This window comes from Piliocolobus tephrosceles, chromosome 4 (assembly GCF_002776525.5).
Source record: "Piliocolobus tephrosceles isolate RC106 chromosome 4, ASM277652v3, whole genome shotgun sequence".
In the NCBI taxonomy this organism is placed as follows: Eukaryota; Metazoa; Chordata; class Mammalia; order Primates; family Cercopithecidae; genus Piliocolobus; species Piliocolobus tephrosceles.
The window spans coordinates 54,387,045-54,407,759 of NC_045437.1; the positions used below are offsets into that span (position 1 = coordinate 54,387,045).

The 20,715-nt window shown below is 35.8% G+C and overlaps 1 protein-coding gene across 2 annotated transcripts in view; it reads left to right on the top strand.

The window, feature by feature from the left end:
* The window catches only part of SREK1IP1 (SREK1 interacting protein 1), a 45,614-nt gene that overhangs the window by 23,178 nt on the left and 1,721 nt on the right, over window positions 1–20,715 (top strand). Inside the window, exons 3-4 of one of the 2 annotated variants that reach the window (XM_023210470.1) lie at window positions 4,175–4,318; window positions 18,366–18,438. In XM_023210470.1, coding sequence (XP_023066238.1) covers window positions 4,175–4,318; window positions 18,366–18,438 — 217 coding nt within the window. The remainder of the gene's footprint in view (window positions 1–4,174; window positions 4,319–18,365; window positions 18,439–20,715) is intronic. The other variant, XM_023210471.1, reaches the window with a different exon arrangement.

The following is a 20,715-nucleotide window of genomic DNA, read 5'->3' on the forward strand; positions in this document are numbered from 1 at the left end:
TGTACTCAAGTGATCCACCTGCCTCAGCCTCCATAAGTGCTGGGATTACAGGCGTGAGCCACCATGCCCAACCTGTATCATCAGGAGTTCTGATCAAAGAGGCAAGCCAAACCAACCCAGAAAGGCTTCCATTCTGCTACAAACACGTGTAACAATGCAGGAGGGAAAAAGTGTTATGTCAACAGCAACCACAACAACAACAAAAAACCCAACTCAGAAGAATGAAAGGGAAATCCCCAGGTGCTAGACAAGAAAAGGAGCTCGAAGTCAGAGTGGGAAATCTTAGTCGAAAACAGTGGATCTACAGGACTACTGAGTAGGCATTTAAGAGCTGTGGAGTGACGCTTTCAAGCCCTGGGAATGGCAGTATGGCAAGGGTGGAGCCCCTCACATAAAGTCAGACTCCTTAAAAAGGCTATGAAGCAGGGATTAGAAAAAATTTCACTCACTGAAAGAAGCAAGAATGCATACAGTGTGAGTTCCCATAAAATAATTAGAAGAAAACGAATAATTGAGAATTGGCAACCTCAGCTTACACCTTGTAAGTATATCTAACTATGAAGAGTGAATTTACACTGCTTCCAGTGAGGCAGGAACTATTTTTCCCATGCTAAGAAATTAATGTTAAAAATTGTGCTGATATCAAATCAAATTTAAAAAATTAAGTCCAATTACATGTGATTAATAGAACTACACGTAAAACTAAAAACTACACAGAAATTTTCAAAATAAAAGGATAAGGCAGAAACACATATTTGATTGAATATTGCTGATAGTCCACTGTTTTACCTACAAAAATGGCAATTTCATATTACCCAACAAATAATGAACAAAAGAGCACTAGTGGAACTGTTAGCGGTGGCAGGTATCCAAGTTACCTGTGGCGAATCTGTACAGGTCTGTAGCAGCCTCTATTCTTGTCACCTCAGAAGAATTCTACTGAGGGTCATAAGACAGAAAAAGAGACGGAGGCAAGTTTCAGAGCAGGAGTAGACGTTTATTAAAAAGCTTTAAAGCAGGAATGAAAGAAAGGAATATATACTTGGAAGAGGCCCAGGCTGGCACCTTGAGATCAAGGCCCCATTTAACCTTGAACCTAGCATTTTACATGCTGACTTACTTCCAGCGTCTTGCACCCCTTTCCTTTCATTCTTCCCTTATGCATGGTGCCCTGCCTGCGCTTGGGAGGTGAGCATGCACGGTGTGTTTACTGGAGTTGTACACATATTTACCTGAGGCTTTTTCTTCCCTTTTCTGATGGAATGCGCCTAGAAGGTCATACTTCATTTTTGTCTCTTAATGCGCATGCTCGAGCCCACTTGCCCAGTTCCTGAGATCTTATTGGAAGCTGCTGATTATCAATTTCAGGTATTTTTACCTATTCAGAAACTGCCTCTCCCTGGCACTGGCTGTGACTAATTATCATTTTAGAGAGACAGTGTGACAGCTGCCGGACCATCACTTGATGGTTGTCTGATGTTCCTTTGTGAGTAGGGGAGCCCTCTCCTGCTCCACTCATGCCTGACTAGCTACCTACTTGAGGCAAAAGCACTTCTGGCGATAAGGGGAAACTCAAGAACAATCAACTAAAAAGATAAAGTAATGATCTTAAAAGCATTTACTGTTGTCTCTCTATGTATATATTTATAGCAAAAACTGTATTACAAGGAGAAATTGACAAACCTACCCTAGAGAAAACCTGGTTTATGTCCACAGAGACATGTACAGCTGCTCATTTCAGCATTGTTTATAATAGCAATTGTTGACAAATTAATACTTGTATAATCTTAAATACTTCTATCAGAAGTTATTAGACAAAAAAAATAAAGTGGAGAAGAGTTGAACAAGCAAACAGATATAGAACCCTTTTCAACAAATAGTAGTATATGGTTGTGTTGTTTAACAACAGGGATACACTGTGAGAAGTGTGTCATTGGGCAATTTCATCTTTGTGTGGACATTAGAGATTATACTTTCGCAAACTTGGATGTATGGTCTACTATACATCTAGGCTGCGTGGTATAGTCTGTTGTTGCTAGGCTATGAACCTGTACAGCGTGTTACTGTACTGAATAGTGTAGGCAGTTGTAACACAGTGGTAAGTATTTGTGTGTCTAAACATATCTAAACATTGACAAGGAACAGTATTATAATCTTAGGGGACGTGTGTTGTCTATGTGGTCCATCATTGACGTAAACACCATTATGCAGTATGTGACTGTGTTTTTGAAATACTTAACAAATCTTTCCTAAATTTACTACATCCTAGGCCATGAAAGAAGTCTCATCAAATACCAAAGAACTAATATCATACAGATCCCATTCTCTGATAACAGTGTAGTAAATTTAGAGATTGAGAATAAACACAAAGCCTGAAAACTCCGTATGTTTGGAAGCTAAAAAGAGTGCTTCTGAATGATTTATTTGTTCGGATATCACAGTGAGGAAAACTTGTTCCAATAATATGGCAGACTAGACTAAGAAACAACTAAGAAACTTGTATAAAATGTGCAATACATATTTTAGGTACATTAATATACTAGGAAGAAAATAAAGAATTAAAGAATATTCAAAGGCCAACAACCAAAGAAAAGGAGAAGTTCCAGGAATTAAGCCTTGAGGGTATTTGATGAACCCAAGGCTCTTGAACTTCTATTTTTCATAGGCTGACAGGATGCAGGGGATAAAAGCAAGGCGCAGGGACCTGCCCAAGCAAAATTGGACCTCTAATTAGAGAGTCTCTGATATAAACCTAGGATTCCCAAAGGACTTCACTCACAAAATAAGAGACAACTAGAAACAACCCCTAGCATAGACTTGTAGTGAATCATTAGTGGATCGTGAAATGAATTATTTGGTCACCATTAGCAAACACTGTTTGTTTTAAACACTGAATATAGAAATCCTTCAATTAACTTTTGTTTCAGTTTTTTTTGTGTTAGGGTGTATTTATCCATGAATGTGTGTGTGAATGCACTTGGTTGCATTATTTTTTACTGTTCTCAGTTGTTAAGAAAACTTAAAAGCTGCTACCCTAAAGAAAACCTAGTACATGTGCAACTGCTTATTTCAACACTGCTTATAATAGAGACATGTACAACTGCTTATTTCAACACTGTTTATAATAGCAAACTACTGGAAGCAACCTATGTTTCTATCAGTAGTACGATAAATAAATAAATATAATTTTCATGCAGTAGAACATTATCAATTAGATAAAATGAGCAAATTACACCTGTTATATTAACATAGATAAATCACAAAATATTGGGTGGCAGGAAAGAATTGCAGGTATAGGTATAATTGAGTTTATTTTTTTCAGAATACATATCACAATATGTTGTTTGGGAATGATGGAGACCAACTTTAGTGTAGTTGCTTCAGAGGACAAAAAAATTCAATGAGATTGAGAAAGTGTTGCAAAAATTGATACAAGCTGTGTGCGTGTGTGTGCACAGGCATGCGAGTGAGCTTTTTCCTTAAATGAATTGAAAGTGAGCATGACAAAATGTTAACATATGGATGATAGGTATTTAGGTATTGGTTATATTATTTTCTGTACTTTCATGGTGTTTGTAATATTTGACTTTCTAAAACATATATGTAAGTGGATAACTGTTGTAGTTTTCTTATAGGGTAGAGTCTTTAGGGAAATGATGCAAGAATTAAACGTTTAGGTATTCTTTAGTAAAGCATATTCGGTTATATTAATGCTTGTGTATTATGCCAACTTTAATTAGATGAAAGGTATATAATTCCATGAGTACGTTAGTCAGACTGGGAAAGAAAAGGTATGGCAAAGGAATACAATATAAAATCCCAAGTATGATGGTATTTTTGTATTTACTTAGTTTAGTTAAAGATATTACTGTATTTTTAGAAAGGGAAATAGAATAACTCAATACTTTGAAATCCATAAGAAGTGGTCCCCAAAAATGCTTATTGAATAAGGAGTTCTGATGAAGACAGGAAAAAGTTCTTTCTCAGTATTGCATTCATGGAAAAGTATAGGAAAAAATAACCAAACTACTGCCAACTGAATAAAAGTTAAAGCTTTCTACATTGTATTATTGAAATTGTAACGTATTGGTTACCGTGAGGCAGCAAAACATACAAAAATACATAATGTATCTTTAGTTTTATCATTCACATTTGTTTTGTTTGTTTCACTTAGCTGGTCACCTGACTTTTGAATGCCGTAATTTTCTCCGAGTAGACCCTAAAAGGGACATAGTTTTGGATGTCAGCAGTACAAGTAGTGAAGACAGCGATGAAGAGAATGAAGAACTGAATAAATTGCAGGCATTACAGGAAAAAAGTAAGCAATATTTTTTTTTTCCATTCTTATAGAAATGTTTGTAAATGTCATATTATATCATGCTTTCCATTACACTTACTAAGATCTCTTTTATAGTTTATGTGAGAGCTACTGCATAGGAAACAGGTTTTAAATACTGTAAGTTTCTTGCCTAAAACTGAACAGCTAAGCAATTACAGATCCAGGAGGCAAGTCTATTTCTGACACACAGCTTATGTTTTTTGTTGTTGTTTTTTCCCCATCACATTAGGATATGTGTCAAATGGCTGAAAAAGTATGATTTAAGATTTGGTTTCTAGTCCTATTTGGCAATTTGTTTTAGCACGTGACTTTCACCAAGTCACTTAACCATCCTGAGGCTCGGCTGCCTTGTGGGATAACACAAAATATTGTATTGTCAAACGATGCTCAGGCAGATCAGCGATGTTAGCCAGTATCAAGCTTCACTAATAATTTCAAGTATACAAGTGATCATGAGGCATAGGCAAAGCATAGAGTTCTGGGCATGCCAGTACAGCTCCCCAGGTGTTTCCTTTCTACTTCAGAACCTACTCTGATCAATGTTAACAAGAAGTTTCTTTATTACTTCTACCAAAGAAAGTTGATTTGGTCATGAAACATACTCATTTTATGCTTGGGTAGTTACATTTTCCAGGGAGCTACACCCCATAAATCCATAGATTCCAGGTTTGTTTACCGTCAGCAATCTCAGTTACATCCTACTAAAAGGATGTAAATAATAATTATATAAATAAAGATTCTGTGGCTAACAGATATCATTTATTTTTTTTCCAGGAGATCTGTTGTTAGTGTGTTTCAGAGAGATTTCTCCAGGTCACTCTGTCTTTCCTGGGTACATCCTCCTTTCTCCCTAGAGAGAGAGTGAATTGCAGACCTATTATTTAATCCTTTCTTTCCCACGTTGTGTATAAAATAGCTCATCCATGCAGTGGGGTTTTTAGGGATAAAATGTGATGCCATAAATTGAACTACTTTGTAAACCACAAAATGCAATATGGTAAATATCACTCTGAAATAAAATATAACTTATTTGAATATAATCTTAGACAAGGAATGAGAGTTATAAATTTTAAATTCATTTTAGTTTAGATTATCAATGAACATTAAACAGTAAACTTTGTTTTTAATATCACGCTTTCCATATTATGTCCAGTTAAGTGAAGAAGTCAAATGTAAGGTGCTAGAACAAGCTGAAAAGGAAAAAGAGGCAGAGAATCTCAAAGAGGGCAAACAAGAATCATATTATATATGAGTATATACAGCTTCAGAGTAAAGATAGTTGATTGAATACACACAGTTTTGTTCTCTACTGAAATACTACTAAAATGACAGATGTAGAAAAAAATTTAAAGACATAAACTCACAAGGGCAAAGAAAATGAGTTAGGAGGGAATAGCAGTAAAATTTTGGAAACTGAAAAGCAGATGGGTGATAACTGATTACACTCTTGAAAAAGCCAAATTCTTTAGCAGTTGTGGAAAGCTGTGAAGTAACCCGATATATATTCTAAAATCCCCTAAAGACATGATAATTAGTATCCTTGGGTGCCTCTGGCTGAATATAAGGCTAAAAACAGGAGGATTGGTTTGAAGTCTGCAGGAGTTAAACCCTCAGTCCCCTTGCCCTATGACGTCAGATGACTTCATCACCCCAGCAGACTACTGGAGGTTTATTTTCTAGACAGGGTAAAACATAAGTTCTTTAGACGGGGACACACTAACCATAGCTGAAAACAGGGAGGAAGTTAAAGGCTGAGAACTTTCCAGCCCTCTTCACCTATTTGGTTCCCAGACATATATCACAATTAGTCTAGGAAATACTTCACTCAAATGAGTCCCAGAAAGAAAATGTCCAAGAACTGAATGACGTTAGTTTTGCAATTGAAAAGGTTCCACAAGTACCAAACACAGAGCTAAAAATAGACCCACACAAAGGCACACCATTATAAAACTTCATATCACAGGGAACAAGGGAAATATAATCCAGGCTTCCAGGATCAGGGATTAAACAAGTCGTCAGTCAAAGATCAGGAGTCAGAATAACTTTCCACTTCTTTGAAGCAGTCCTGAAAGCTAATAGATGTGGGGAATGCCTTCACATTTTGGAAGGGAAATTATATCTAAGTCAGAATAATATTTTCAACCAAATTATTAGCCAAGTGTGAAAACAGAATGAAGTTGTTTTCAGATATCTTCATTTTAGGTTGATTTTTATATATGGCATGAGGTGAGGGTACAGTTTTATTCTTTTGTGTGTGCATATACACTTGACCCAAGACCATTTGCTAAAGACATCCTTTCCCATTGTGTGTTCTTAACACCCCTCTTGGTCAGTTCATCATATATGCGTGTGCTTATTCCTGGACTTCCTATTCTGTTCCATTGGTCTATGTGTCTGTCTTTATGTCAGTACAATACTATTGTAATTACTATAGCTGTGTAATATATTTTGAAATCAAGGAGTGTGGTGCTAATAGCTTTGTTCTTCTTAAGATTGCTTTGGCTATATGGGGTCTTTTGTGGTTCCATATACAGTTTTGGATTATGTTTTATATTTCTGTCAAAAGAGCCATTGGGATTTTGGTAGGGATTCCATTGAATCCATAGATTGCTTTAGATAATGCAGGCATTTTAACAATATTTCTTCAGTCCATGAACACAGATATTGTCAAATGCTCTTTCTGCATCTACTGAAATATTCATTTGATTTTTAGCCTTCCTTTTCTTAGTGTGGTGTATCACATTTATTGATTTGCATATATTGAGCCATCGTTGTATCCCATGGATGAATCCCACTTGATCATAGTGGATGATCCTTTTAATGTGCCACTGAGTTTGGTTTGCTAGAATTTTGCTGAAGATTGTTGCGTGTATGTTCATCAGCTGTATTGGTCTGTAATTTTATTTTCTTAAGGTACCTTTGTCTGGCTTTGGTATCAGGGTGATGCCAGCCTTGTAAAATAAGTCTGGAAGTGATCTCTTCTCTCCAGTTCTTTAGAAGTGCTTTAGAGGAATTGGCTTAATTGCTCTTTAAATGTTTGTTAGGCTTCACCAGCAAAGCCATCTAGTCCTGGGCTTTTCTCTGTTGGGAGGATTACTGACCCAATGTCCTTACTTGTTACTGATCTGTTCCTATTTTTGATTTCTTCATGATTCACTCCTGATACATTTTATGTTTCAAGGAATGTACCAATTTGTTGGCATATAAATGTTCCTTGTATTCTCTTATGTAGTGATATATTTATATAACACCCCTTTATATTTCTGTGACATCACTTATACTCTTTTTTCAGTTCTAATTTTGACCTTCTGTTTTTTTTTCAGTTAGTCTAGTTAAAGATATGTCAATTTTATCTTTTTATTAAAAAAACTCTTAGTTTCTTTGAGCTTTTCTGTTGTTTTCAAGTCTCTATTTCATTTATTGTGTTTTTTTTTTTTTTTTTTTGGTTCTACTTTCTTAAAGGTATAATGTTTGGTTGTGTTTTTTCGAGATCCTTCTTTTTTATTTTTTATTTTTTTTGACAGTGTGAACCACCTCACTTGGCCCTCTTCTTTCTTAATAAAATCATTTATCATAGAAATTTCCCTTTTAGTACTGCTTTTGCTGAATCCCATAAATTGTGGTGTGTTGTAATTTCATTTATCTCAAGATTGTTTTTTAATTTCTCTTTTGATTTCTTCTTTGACCCAGTGGTTGGTCAGGTGTGTGTGGTTTAATTTCTACATTTTTGTGAATTTTCCAGTTTTTCTTTCATTACTGATTTACATTTTCATACCATTGTGGTCAGAAAAGATACTCAATATGATTCCAGTCTTCTTAAATTTGTGAAGACTTATTTTGTCGCCTAACATGCTCTGTTCTGAAGAATGTTCTGTGTGCTTGAAAAGAATGTATTCTGCTGGTGTTGGATAGCATATTCTGTATATTTTGTTTTCATTAGAACCATTTTCTCTATAAAACCTAGAAAGTAAACTCCTTATCCATCACTGCTAAGTGGAAGAGGAAATTATTCCCATAGCTACTGTTTTATTTCCTTAGTTCCTCATAACTTTTTTGGGACATGTTTGCAGTAGTTAGTCTGAAATTATTATAACTCCAAAAAAAAAAAGAGAGACAGCTACTAAAAGGACAGCTAAAGTGACAATTTTAATGTCAGACCAAGTAGATTTCAAACAAAGAATACCAGCAATAAAGAGGTTTTTTCCTAATTATAAAAGGGTCATTTGGTCAAGAGAACATAAAAATTCTAAATGTTGGCCTGGCATGGTGGCTCACGCCTGTGATCCCAGCACTTTGGGAGGCCGAGGTGGGCAGATCCCCTGAGGTCAAGAGTTCGAGACCAGCCTGGTCAACATGGCGAAACCCCGTCTCTACTAAAAATACAAAAAATCAGCCGGGCATGGTGGCATGTGCCTGTAATCCCAGCTACTTAGGAGGCTTAGGCAGGAGAATCACTTGAGCCGGGGAGACAGAGGTTGCAGTGAGCCAAGGTCATGCCACTGTATTCCAGCCTGGGCAACAGAGTGAGATTCCATCTCAAAAAATATATATATATATATATATATATTTTTATATATATATATATATTTTTATATATATATATATATATTTTTTCTAACTGTTTATGCACCTAATAACAAATATGAAACAAATCCTGGTATAACCGTAAATGAAAATTGTTATGGATAGACAAATTTGCAATTATAGCCATAGATCTCAACACCTTTCTCATTGACTAATGGCACAAGTAGACAGTAAATCTGTGAGGACATGGAAGACTTGAGTAACACTATCAACCAACTTGACCCATTTAACATTTATGCAACACCTCACCCAACAACAGCAAAATACACTTTTTTGTTGTTGTTTTTGTTTTGTTTTGTTTTTAAGTGCACCTATCAAGATAGACCTGATACTGGGCTATAGCAGAAAGCTACTTAGAAAATTCCCAAGTATTTATAATTTAACATAATTGTAAATAGTCTATTGGGTCAACAAAAAAAAGAGCAAAAGAGAATTAGAAGGTAATTTTAACTGAATGAAAATAAAAACACGTTTGTGGTATGCCTCCAAAGAAGTACTTAGAGACAAGCTTATACCTGTATTAGAAAAAAAGAAGAAATGTCTCAAATCTATGACTTCAACTTCCACCTTAACAAACTAGAAGAAAGAACAAATTAAACCCACAGTAAGCAGAAGAAAGGGAATAATAAAGATCAGAGGTGAATAAATGAAATGGAAAACAAAACTACAGAAAATCAACAAAACCAAAAACTGGTTATTTGAGAAGGTCCATAAACTGAAAAATCACTATCCAAACTAATGAGATTTTAGAAAGAGAAAAGGCATATATTACTGATAACCAGAAATGAGAGAATTGATAACACTACAGATCATATGGATATAAAAGGGAGAAGAGAATATTTTAAAGAACTTTATGCCAATAAATTGGATAACTTAGATAAAATGGACAAATTACTTGAAAGATACAAACCAGCAAAAGTTTGAAGAAGAAACCTAAAATGTGAAGAGTACCCCTGCATCTCTTAAGTTAAATGTTTAGTTTAAAAACTTCAGGCCGGGCACGGTGGCTCACACCTGTAATCCCAGCACTTTGGGAGGCCGAGACGGGTGGATCACGAGGTCAGGAGATCGAGACCATCCTGGCTAACACGGTGAAACCCCGTCTCTACTAAAAAAATACAAAAAACTAGCCGGGCAAGGTGGCAGGTGCCTATAGTCCAGAGCTACTCGGGAGGCTGAGGCAGGAGAATGGCATAAACCCAGGAGGCGGAGCTTGCAGTGAGCTGAGATCCGACTACTGCAGCCCAGTCTGGACGACAGAGTGAGACTCCGTCTCAAAAATAAATAAATAAATAAATAAAAATAAAAACTTCAACAAACTTCATGCCCAGTGGCTTCTCTTACAAGAAAACATTTAAAGGAGAAATAATAGAATTTGTACACAAAATATTTTTAAAAATTGAAGGGAAGAGAATATTTCTCAACGCAATTTATAAGACCAGCATTACCCTGATAACAAAACCAGATTAAGATATTACAAGAAAAGAAAGTTAGAGACTTATTAATACAGATGCAAAAATTCTTAAGAGAATTTTAGCAAATTGAATCTAGCAGTATATAAAACGTATATCATGACTAAGTTGGTTTTATTTCAGGAATACATTTGTTTTATATTCAGAAGTCAGTGTAATTCATGACATTTAAGAGACTAAAAACAACCTATATTATTGTCACAATATTTTAAGAAAAATTATTCAGCAAGTCCATCATATACTTCTGATAAAAAATTCTGAGCCAATTAGAAATAGAAGAGAACTTTATTAACTTCATACAAAATCTAAAAAACCAAAATGTTACATCATACTTAATGATAAAAGACTGAAGTCTTTCCAAAACATAAGAAACAAGGCAAATATGTCCACTCATACCACTTCTACTCAACATTCTGCTGGAGATTCTAGCCACTGCAATATGGTATGAAAAATAAAGGCATCCAGATTTCAGGAAAGAGTTTAAAACTGTCTTTTTTTGCAGATAGAATGATCATCTATGTGGAAGTATCTACCAAATCTATCAAAAAAGCTTCTAGAACTAATAACTGAGTTTAGCAAAGTTGCAAGACACAAGATCAGTTAGCAGAAATCAGTTGTATTTCTGTACACTGGCAATGAACAATCAGAAGTTAAAATTTTATAGATATCTTTTACAATAGCATAAAAAATGAAATACTAAGAATGTAACTCTGACAAAAGATATGCAAGGCTGAAATGTATTTTACAAAATATTGTTGAGGGAAGTTAAAGAAATAAATAAACAAAGATATGCTATATTCATTGAGTGGAAGTTTCAATTTTAAAAGAAATGTCGCTTCTCCCCAGGCAGATCTATAAATTCAAAGCAATCACAGTCAAAATTCCAGCAGGCCATTTGAGAAACTGACAAGCCAAGCAAGACCTTATCTCCAAAAATAAAAATAAAAAAAAATTGACAAGCCAATTGGAAATGTAAAGAACCTAGAAAAGCCAAAATACTTTCAAAAGGATTAGTAAAATTGAAAAACTAACACAACCTAATTTCAAGATTTATTGTAAAGCCACAGGTAATCATGAAAGTGTAGTATCAATGTAAAGATAGATCAATGGAACAGAATAGACCCATGCATATGTGATAATTGATTTTTTAATTGAAATATTTATTTTGAGAATATTGTAGATTAACAGGTAGCTGTAGGAAATCACACAGAGACCCCTTTTGTCCCTTCCCTGGATTCCCTCAATGGTAACATCTTCGAAAACTCAGTTTCAAAGCAGGATAATGTCTTTAATACGGTCTACACAGAACATTTCCATCACCACCACGACCATTCATACTGTCTTTTGATACCTATATCCATTTCTCTCTTGCCCTCACCACCTTTCTAAGCCCTGTAAACCAAAACTTTGCTCTCTGTTTTTATAATATTGTCATTTCAATAATGTTTTGTAAATAGAATCTTACAGTATGTAATCCTTTCTCATGGGCTTTTTTCATTAATTATAATTCTCTACAGACTGACTTAGGTTGTTGCATATATCAATAGTTCATTATTTTTTATTTCTGAATAGTAGTGTATGTTATGGATATACTACAGTTTAAGTATTTATCCACTGGATTGTCAGTTTGGGGTTATTATTAATAAAACTGCTATAAACAGGATTTGGGTGAACATAACTCTTTATTTCTATGAGACATATGCCCCAGAGTAAAATTGCCAGGTTGTTATGGTAGTTGTATGTTTCGTTTCCTAATAAACTGTCAAACTCTACAGTGGCTGTACCATTTTACGTCCCTACGAGAAACGTATGAGTGACCAGCATTTGACTTTGTCACCAACATTTTTATGCTTAGCATTCTAACACATGTGTAGTTATAGCCCATTGTGGTTTTATTTACATTTTCCTAATGGCTAATGATGTTATGCATCTTTTCATACTGTTGAATGTTGAGTTCTGAACATATATATATCTGTGTGTGTATATATATATGTAGGTACATGTGTGTATTTTGTATGTTCTTTATACATGTTGATATTCTTTATACCATTCTAGACACTAGTCCTTTCTCAGATACCTATTTTGAAAGCATTTACTCCCAGTATGGCATTTGTCTTTTTTATCCTCTGACCAGGTCTTTCACAAAGCAGTAGTTTTTAATTTTGATGAAGTCCATTTTATCAATTTTTCCTTTTATAGACTATACTTTTGGTGTCAAATATAAGAACTCTTTGCCTATGCATAGATCTGAAAAATGCTCATATATTTTTTTCTAAAAGTTTCGTGGTTTTAATTTTACATTTAAGTCCATGATAAATTTTGAGTTGATTTTTATGTAAGCAGTGAGGCTTGATTTATTTTGCCTATGGTTGTTCAGTTGTTCCAACACTATTTCTTAAAAAGGCTGTCTTTCCTGCATTAAATTGCTTTGCTTTTTTTTCTCCCCGCCAAAAAAAAAAATCAGTTGGTTCTATTTGTGTGTGCTTGTTTCTGGATTCTCTGTGCTGTTTTGTTGATCAATGTGTCTTTGCCTCTGCTAATACCACATAAGCTTTATTAATATAGCTAAAAATTAGTCTTGAATGGGGATACTAATTCTTCCCACTTTATTCTTCATCAAAATTGTTCAAGCTATTTTAGTTCCTTTTCATGTCCATAAAAATTTTAAACTCATGTCTATATTTACAGAAAGCTTTGCTAGGATTTTGAATAGGAATTGCATTAAATGTGTATATCAGTTTGGGGAGAATGGACGTCATTACTTTGTTGAGTCTTCCGATCCATGAACATGATGTGTCTCTTTGTTTATTTAGAACTTCTTGGATTTCTTTAATCAGCACTGTGTAGTCTTCAGCATATAAGTCCTATACACTTTTTATATACTTTTTTTGGAAAATTATAAATGATACTGTATCTTTAATTTTGTTCTCTGCGTGTTCGTTGCTAATAAAAATGAATTGATTTTTGTATGTTTATTTTTTCTTCTTGCTGAACTCACTAATTCTAGATTTTTTTAGACTCTTTGGGAATATCAGTGTAAATTGTCATGTCATTTGCAAATAGGAACCTGAGCTGATAGAGTGTTTTGTCATTTCCAAGTATTTCATGTAATTGAAATAGGTGAACTTCAAAAATCATATTATTCATTCTGCTTAAATAGTATAGAATCTCTCCCAGCATTTCATCACTTGCATTGTTTTAGTACTTCTGTCATAATGGAAAGAAGTTTTTCAGGACAAATGGCATTGACCAGTTTTCTAAAAAGCTGTTGGCATAACTGACAAAATCCTGGATACTAGGAATAGAGATAAGTAACCTATAGTACTTATTTGTACAATTTCTAAGTCTCCAGATGTACATTGTCATTGGATGTGATTTTTTTAAAAAATGCCTTATTTCCTCCATCCTGTTTTTCTTCACTTTGCCTTTAATCATTTCTTCCAACTTAGTGTGCCAACCATTGACACCTTAGCTGATAGCACTCAGGAAAGAGGTGGCCAGTGCCACCTCCAGAAAGGAAGAGATAACTGAGAGCTGGAAGACATTAAAAATAGTTCTTGGAATTTCAAGACTGCTTTCCTCCTTAATACATTTTATCTTTGGTCTGGCCTTTTTTTTTCCCTTTTCTTAATTACATTTTTAGTTCTCTAAACTACATACTTCCCACTGATTGTCTTTAATAACTCACATTTTTTATATGTTCAAGACATCATAAACATATCGTCTTAGCAAAATGCCCTTTTGAGGCTCCTGTCATTTGGCTTTCCTGCTTCTTCCCATTTTTATTGTCTTCATATATCTACTTCAGGCCATTCCTCACGATTATTTGAAGACTCCTTTCTTTTTTTTTTTTTTTTTTTTTTGAGACAAGGTCCCACTCTGTTGTCTAGGCTGGAGTGTAGTAACGCAATCGTGGCTTCATGAATCACTGCAGCCTCAAACTCCTGGGCCCAAGCAATCCTCCGCCTCAGCCTCCAGTGTAGCTGAGACTACAGGCATATGCCACCATGCCTGCTAATTTTTTTTTCTTTTATAAAGACATGGTGTCACTATGTTAATCAGGCTGGTTTCAAACTCTGGGTCTCACATGATCCTCCACCCTCAAACTCTCAATTGTCTTCTTTTTCATCTCGAGTCCTCTCATTGTTCTTAGAGACTTTCTTAGATGACCTGTGAATGACTTGCCAACACCCTAGCTCATCTTCTGGACCTTATCATTGAAAATGATCTTTTCTGTCTCTTCACCTCAGCCACACATTTCCATGATTGCACCCTGGACCTTGTTCTCAGCCTCCAAAATTAATATCATACACTCTAAGCTTTTTACGCCAAGTTCTTATCTTTCCAGTTTTTTAATGTAAAGACCCTCAGGCTATTGACCCACCACTTTCATTCAGTTAGTCTTCCCCTTATCTAGCTTAGATTCCATCATACATTATCATAATTATTCTTTTGCAAATATCAGTAACTGCCTTACCCCTTTCTTTATCTTTTACCCTTATGTAGCAAGACCCCAAATATGGATGATCCTCTCTTTGCCTTCTCCATGCTGATCCCCTTACAGCAGTGCAAAGGTAAAGAGGCAGACTCGTGTTTTTATAAATTCATGATCCCTAATCTCAGCTTGCATTTATTTTTGCAAGTTCACTCCCCATACTTATTTTGTACCTTTCCCCCAGTCTTCAGACTTCCCACTTCTCCCTTCCTCCTTCGGCTAATGACTCCCTCTTGCATTGACAAAATAGAAGACTCCAGATGAAAGCATCTTAGCTTCCAATTACTTAATCCACAAATTTGCAGATATATCCATCTTTGTTTTCTTTCCTTTACTTAAAATGGAAGGACTGTCCCTCCTTTCAAAGGCGTGTCCTACCATAATTGCTATGAATCTTTTTCTTCAAGAATTTTATTTCTTCAGTTATCCCCTCTCTACATCATCATTTCAATCAGCATCAATTTTTTTCTTGTTTTTCCCATCGTTCTTCCCTAGATCCTTTGCATCCCTCTAGCTAGCATCCCATTTCTCTGCTGCTTTCTAGCTAAACTTCTCAAAAAAGTTATTTATTCTTACTTTCTCTACCTTTTTATTTCCATTTGTTTTTCAGTCCACTTGTCAAGGACTTTAATTACTTTTTGCCAAATCTATTTGACATTTTTCTATCCACATTCTAGTTGGCCTTTAGGTACTATCTGATAGGTGGCCCCTGTCTTCTTTAACGTTCCTACTTCTTGGTTCTGGTATTCTTCCAACCTTGTGGCCCTTCTTTGTCAGTCTTTTTGATAGCTCTTCTTCCTGCTCTTCTCAGCCCATAAATGTTGGAGTTCCTCAAGATGCAGATGATCTTCCTGGGCTTTACTCCCTGTATTTTTTTCTCATTATTCTCTAACTAAATGATTTTATTTATTCCCCATAGTTTTAAATACCATCTGTAAGCTGATCAGTGTGTGTGTCCAGACTAATCTCTAAACTTCAGAATCACATACCAAACTGCCTACTTCAGTTACCTACTTGGATGTCAAACAGGTCTTTTAGATCTCAAATATCTACAATTGAAGTCTCCACTCCCCACCCACAATTGTCCTCCAGTCTCCCACCCACTTCCCACCAATCCACATTTTAATCAGTTGCAGTACTAAAATCCTGGTGGTCATCCTTGATTCCTTCGTTCCATCGTCCTTCCCACACACATACCACCACCTCCACTGCCCTTATTCAGGACACCACTATCTCTGGCCTGCATTACTCCAGTTGCTTTATTATTCCCCTGCCTTTTCCCCTTAGCTCTTTCCAATTCATTTACCATGTAAGACTGCCGATCACACAGTCCATCTCACTTAGAATGTAAAATCCTTACTGCTGCCTTCATGGTCTTGAATAAACAAGTTCCTGCTTACCTCTCTGGCCTCTCATTTCAAAGTGCTCTACATGTATTTATGATTTATTGTTCATCTGTTCTCATTCGTGTTCATTCTTATTCATAGTTGCCCCTCCCCTTCTATCTGCAGCAACCTCTTATTAGTTTCTAGAACGCACCAAACTCTTTCTGCCTTGGAGCTTTGGCACCGATTTTCTCTTCCTGACATGCACTATCCTTGCTCTTCCCTTAGAATGCTATCTTTGCCTGTTCATTTTCTTTCTCACCACTTAACTATAAGTTCCCTGTGGGCAAGGACCATGCACAGCAAAGACCCAGTACATAGCACAGTACCTAACACATAAGCATTTAGTAAATATTTGTTGAATAAAGTGTGGTCAATAAAAATCTCCTAGGATTTTATGAGACAAACTGATCTCTATTCTGTACCTTGCCAACTAACCCCAAGGCTTCCTGGCTACTAAAAGGAGATCCTAACAGCAAAACTTTAATTCTCTTATTTATACATTTTTTCTGAAACCTATAAAGTCTCTACCTTGAACATACATTGCTGTTATAATTAGAAAATATATAGATTTGGAATATATACATATATACACACAGATATTTTAAAATGTTTACAGCCAGGCATGGTAGCTCAAGCCTGTAATCCCAGCGCTTTGGGAGGCCAAGGCAGGCGGATCATAAGGTCAGGAGATCAAGACCATCCTGGCGAATATGGTGAAAACCCTGTCTCTACTAAAAATACATAAAATTAGCTGGGCCTGGTGGCAGTTGCCTGTAGTCCTAGCTACTCAGGAGGCTGAGGCAGGAGAATGGCATGAACCCGGGAGTTGGAACTTGCAGTGAGCTGAGGTCATGCCACTGCACTCCAGCCTGGGTGATAGAGCCAGATTCTGTCTCAAAAAAAAAAAAAGAAGAATAGCTCCAAACTCTTAAGTTTTTTGTAGTCTTTTTTCTTTAGAGAGTTCTTGGGAAATAATCTTTCTTGTAGAAAAGCTATTTCTTGAATTTTACTTTAATATTCTTTTATTAAAGTAAAATTGAATGTATTGCTGGTGTTTTGTTTTGTTTTGTTTTGTTTTGTTTTTTTGAGACTAAGTCTCACTCTGTTGCCCAAGTTGGAGTGCAGTGGCTTGGTCTCAGCTGACTGCAATCTCTGCCTCCGGGTTCAAGCGATTCTCCTGCCTTAGCCTCTTGAGTAGCTGGGATTACAGGCTCCTGCCACCACACCTGGCTAATTTTTTGTATTTTTAGTAGAAGTGGGGTTTCATCATGTTGTCCAGCTTAGTCTCGAACTTCTGACCTCGTGGTCTGCCCACGCCCGGCCTGCTCTTTCTTTAAATAAACGTAAACAAGTTCTGTCACCCAGAAATACTTCTTATATGTAAAAGATTTCCATTGCTTATTGTTTCTAACAATGAAAGTAGAAATTGATAAATTATGGCTCATGGGAACACTATTCTATGTTTAATAATGATATTGATATATGTTTAATGACAAAGGTAAATATCTGCTATGTTAAGTGAAAAAAATAAGCTGCAAAATATATGTGGCAGTACGTTTTTCAAAGACAAAAAAATACTTGGAACTTACATGCAACTATGTGTGTATGAGTAAATGTGTGTATATGAGTAAATGTGTGTGTGTTTGGTTTTGTAAAAAGAATGCCTAGAAGAATACACACCAAATAGTGTATTTAAAAAACAAGTTAGAGAATAATACGTATTGCATGATCCTAATTTTGTTGCAGAAGAAAATTTTAAAACTGTGCACTGTTGTACTGTTCTGCTTTTTAAGGCTCAAACAGTACCCATCAAACCACTGGCATTGACGTCCTATGGGAATTAGAGGTGGGGTACTTGCATTTTTTTACTTGATGGACTTAGTATTTGAAATGTTTATAAAAAGCATTTAATACTTTTATGAGTTTTTTAATGGATAAAGATAATTAAGAAAGGGGAAAATTATTACAAAAGAAATACAATATCCTAACCAGTGAAATTCACCAACAGCTAAAATTTTAACATATATACATGCCATATTAATATATAGACTCATGATGACTGGATTTTTTTTCCTCTTACCTCCCAGGAATAAATGAAGAAGAGGAAAAGAAAAAAGAAAAAAGCAAAGAAAAAATCAAATTGAAAAAAAAAAGGAAAAGGTATTTTTTTAACAGCATTTTAAAAAACAAAGCAGGCCTATGAGTCTAGGATGGATTATAAAATTTTATTTTTTACGTATAATACGGTTAATTTAATATTTTTTCTTCAACAACTAAGCTTTTCATTGAGCTTAAGTTCAAACTCTTTGTATTTTGTCTTCATATACATGAAGTTGACAAAAATATTTGTATTCTTGTAATATTGCCATGGCTAATAAATTAACTTATTAATATAATTTAATAGAACTTGTCATGCTGTCCAGGTGCAATGGCTCATGCCTATAATCCCAGCACTTTGAGAGGTCAAGGCAGGAGAATGGCTTGAGCCCAGGAGTTTGAGACAGGCTTGGGCAACATAGTGAGACCTCATCTCTGCAAAAGGAAAAAAAAAAATATCCAAGTGTGGTGGCATGTACCTGGGTTCCCAGCTACATGGAAGGCCGAGGTGGAAGGATTGCTTGAGCCCAGGAGATGTGATCATATCGCTATACTCCAGCCTGGGCAACACAACAAGACCCTGTCTGCTGCCTGCACCCCCCCACAAAAAAAATATATGTATGTATATATAATTATATATATGCACCTACATACACACACATTTGTATTTATATTTATATATATTTAGCATGATAAGTTCATATATATACATATATATATATATGTATGTATATGAATGATGGCTGATGAGGGTTGTGAAAGACCTGAAGGAATTGTTAGCATCATAACTTTCTTCCAGTCTTCAGCCACCTGTGCATTTTTACTATTAACTCTTTTAAAAACTAGCTGGTTAAAGAAACTATTGAAAGTAGTAAGTGGCCATTTCTCTTGTTAATGAGTGCAGTTTCATTCATACTAGCATAAATTTGCACATCCAGGCACGTTTTAAAAGCATTGAACCATAATTCTAGTTTAGACACAGTCTCATACAGAATAGGTTCTAGAAACCAGGGGCTGCCACTTCGTAGTCTTTATAGAGCATTTAATACATGTATTTTAATATTTCAGGTATCTTATAAATTGGGAAAGTAGCTCACTTTCAAGTGTTAGGAGTTAACTAATAATCTTTAGTATGAAAACAAATAGGAATGTAGAGCTCAGGGTTTTCTGTTCATGTATTATTAACTCATGTGTTCCAGCACAGCAAGATGGATTGCTTATAGGAAATGAGATTATCTAATAGTCTTCCAAATTCTAATACAGATAGTTCCCAATTTTTCTGGTTCGATATATCTTTCAACTTTATGATGGTGCAGTAGAAATGTACTTCAAGTACCCATAGAGCCATTCTATTTTTCACTTTCAGGACAGTATTCAATAAATTACATGAGATTTTCAATGCTTTATTATAAAAATCGGCTTTGTGTTAGATGATTTTGCCCAACTAGAGGCTAATGTAAGTGTTCTGAGAATATTTAAGGGAGGCCAGGTTAAGCTATGATGTTCAGTAGGGTAGGTGTATTTTGTGTATTTTCAGCTTCAGATAGATTTATCAGGGCGTAACCCCATCGTAAGTTGAGGTACATCTGTATATTTCTTTTCTTTTTCTTTTTTTTTTTTTGAAACGGAGTCTTGCTCTGTCGCCCAGGCTGGAGTCCAGTGGCGCGATCTCAGCTCACTGCAAGCTCCGCCTCCCGGGTTCATGCCATTCTTCTGCCTCAGCCTCCCCCAATAGCTGGGACTACCGGCACCCGCCACCATGCCCAGCTAATTTTTTTGTATTTTTAGTAGAGACGAGGTTTCACTGTGTTAGCCAGGATGGTCTCAATCTCCTGACCTTGTGATCCACCTTCCTCGGCCTCCCAAATATTTCTTTTATAGTGACAGATTATTTATTTGGGCCTGTTTACCTTGAGCATCACAAACCTGAAATTAAATTAACTTTTCTGCGCATACTTAGCAGAGATAGTGCCACCTGAACGTGTTGCTATGCCACAGCCTAAAATTTTGTCTTAAAATTGAGACTTCAGGCTAGGCACGGTAGCTGACTCCTGTAATCCCAGCACTTTGGGAGGCCAAGGCGGGTCGATCACCTGAGGTCTGGAGTTTGAGACCAGCCTGGCCAACACAGTGAAACCCCATCTCTACTAAAAATACAACAACAACAGCAAAAAAAAAAAATAGCTGGGCATGGTGGTGTTGGTGCCTGTAATCCCAGCTACTTGGGAGGCTGAGGCAGGAGGATCACTTGAACTTGGGGGCGTGGAGGCTGCAGTGAGCTGAGATCACGCTATTACACTCCAGCCTGTGCAACAAGAGTGAAACTCTGTCTCAAAAAAA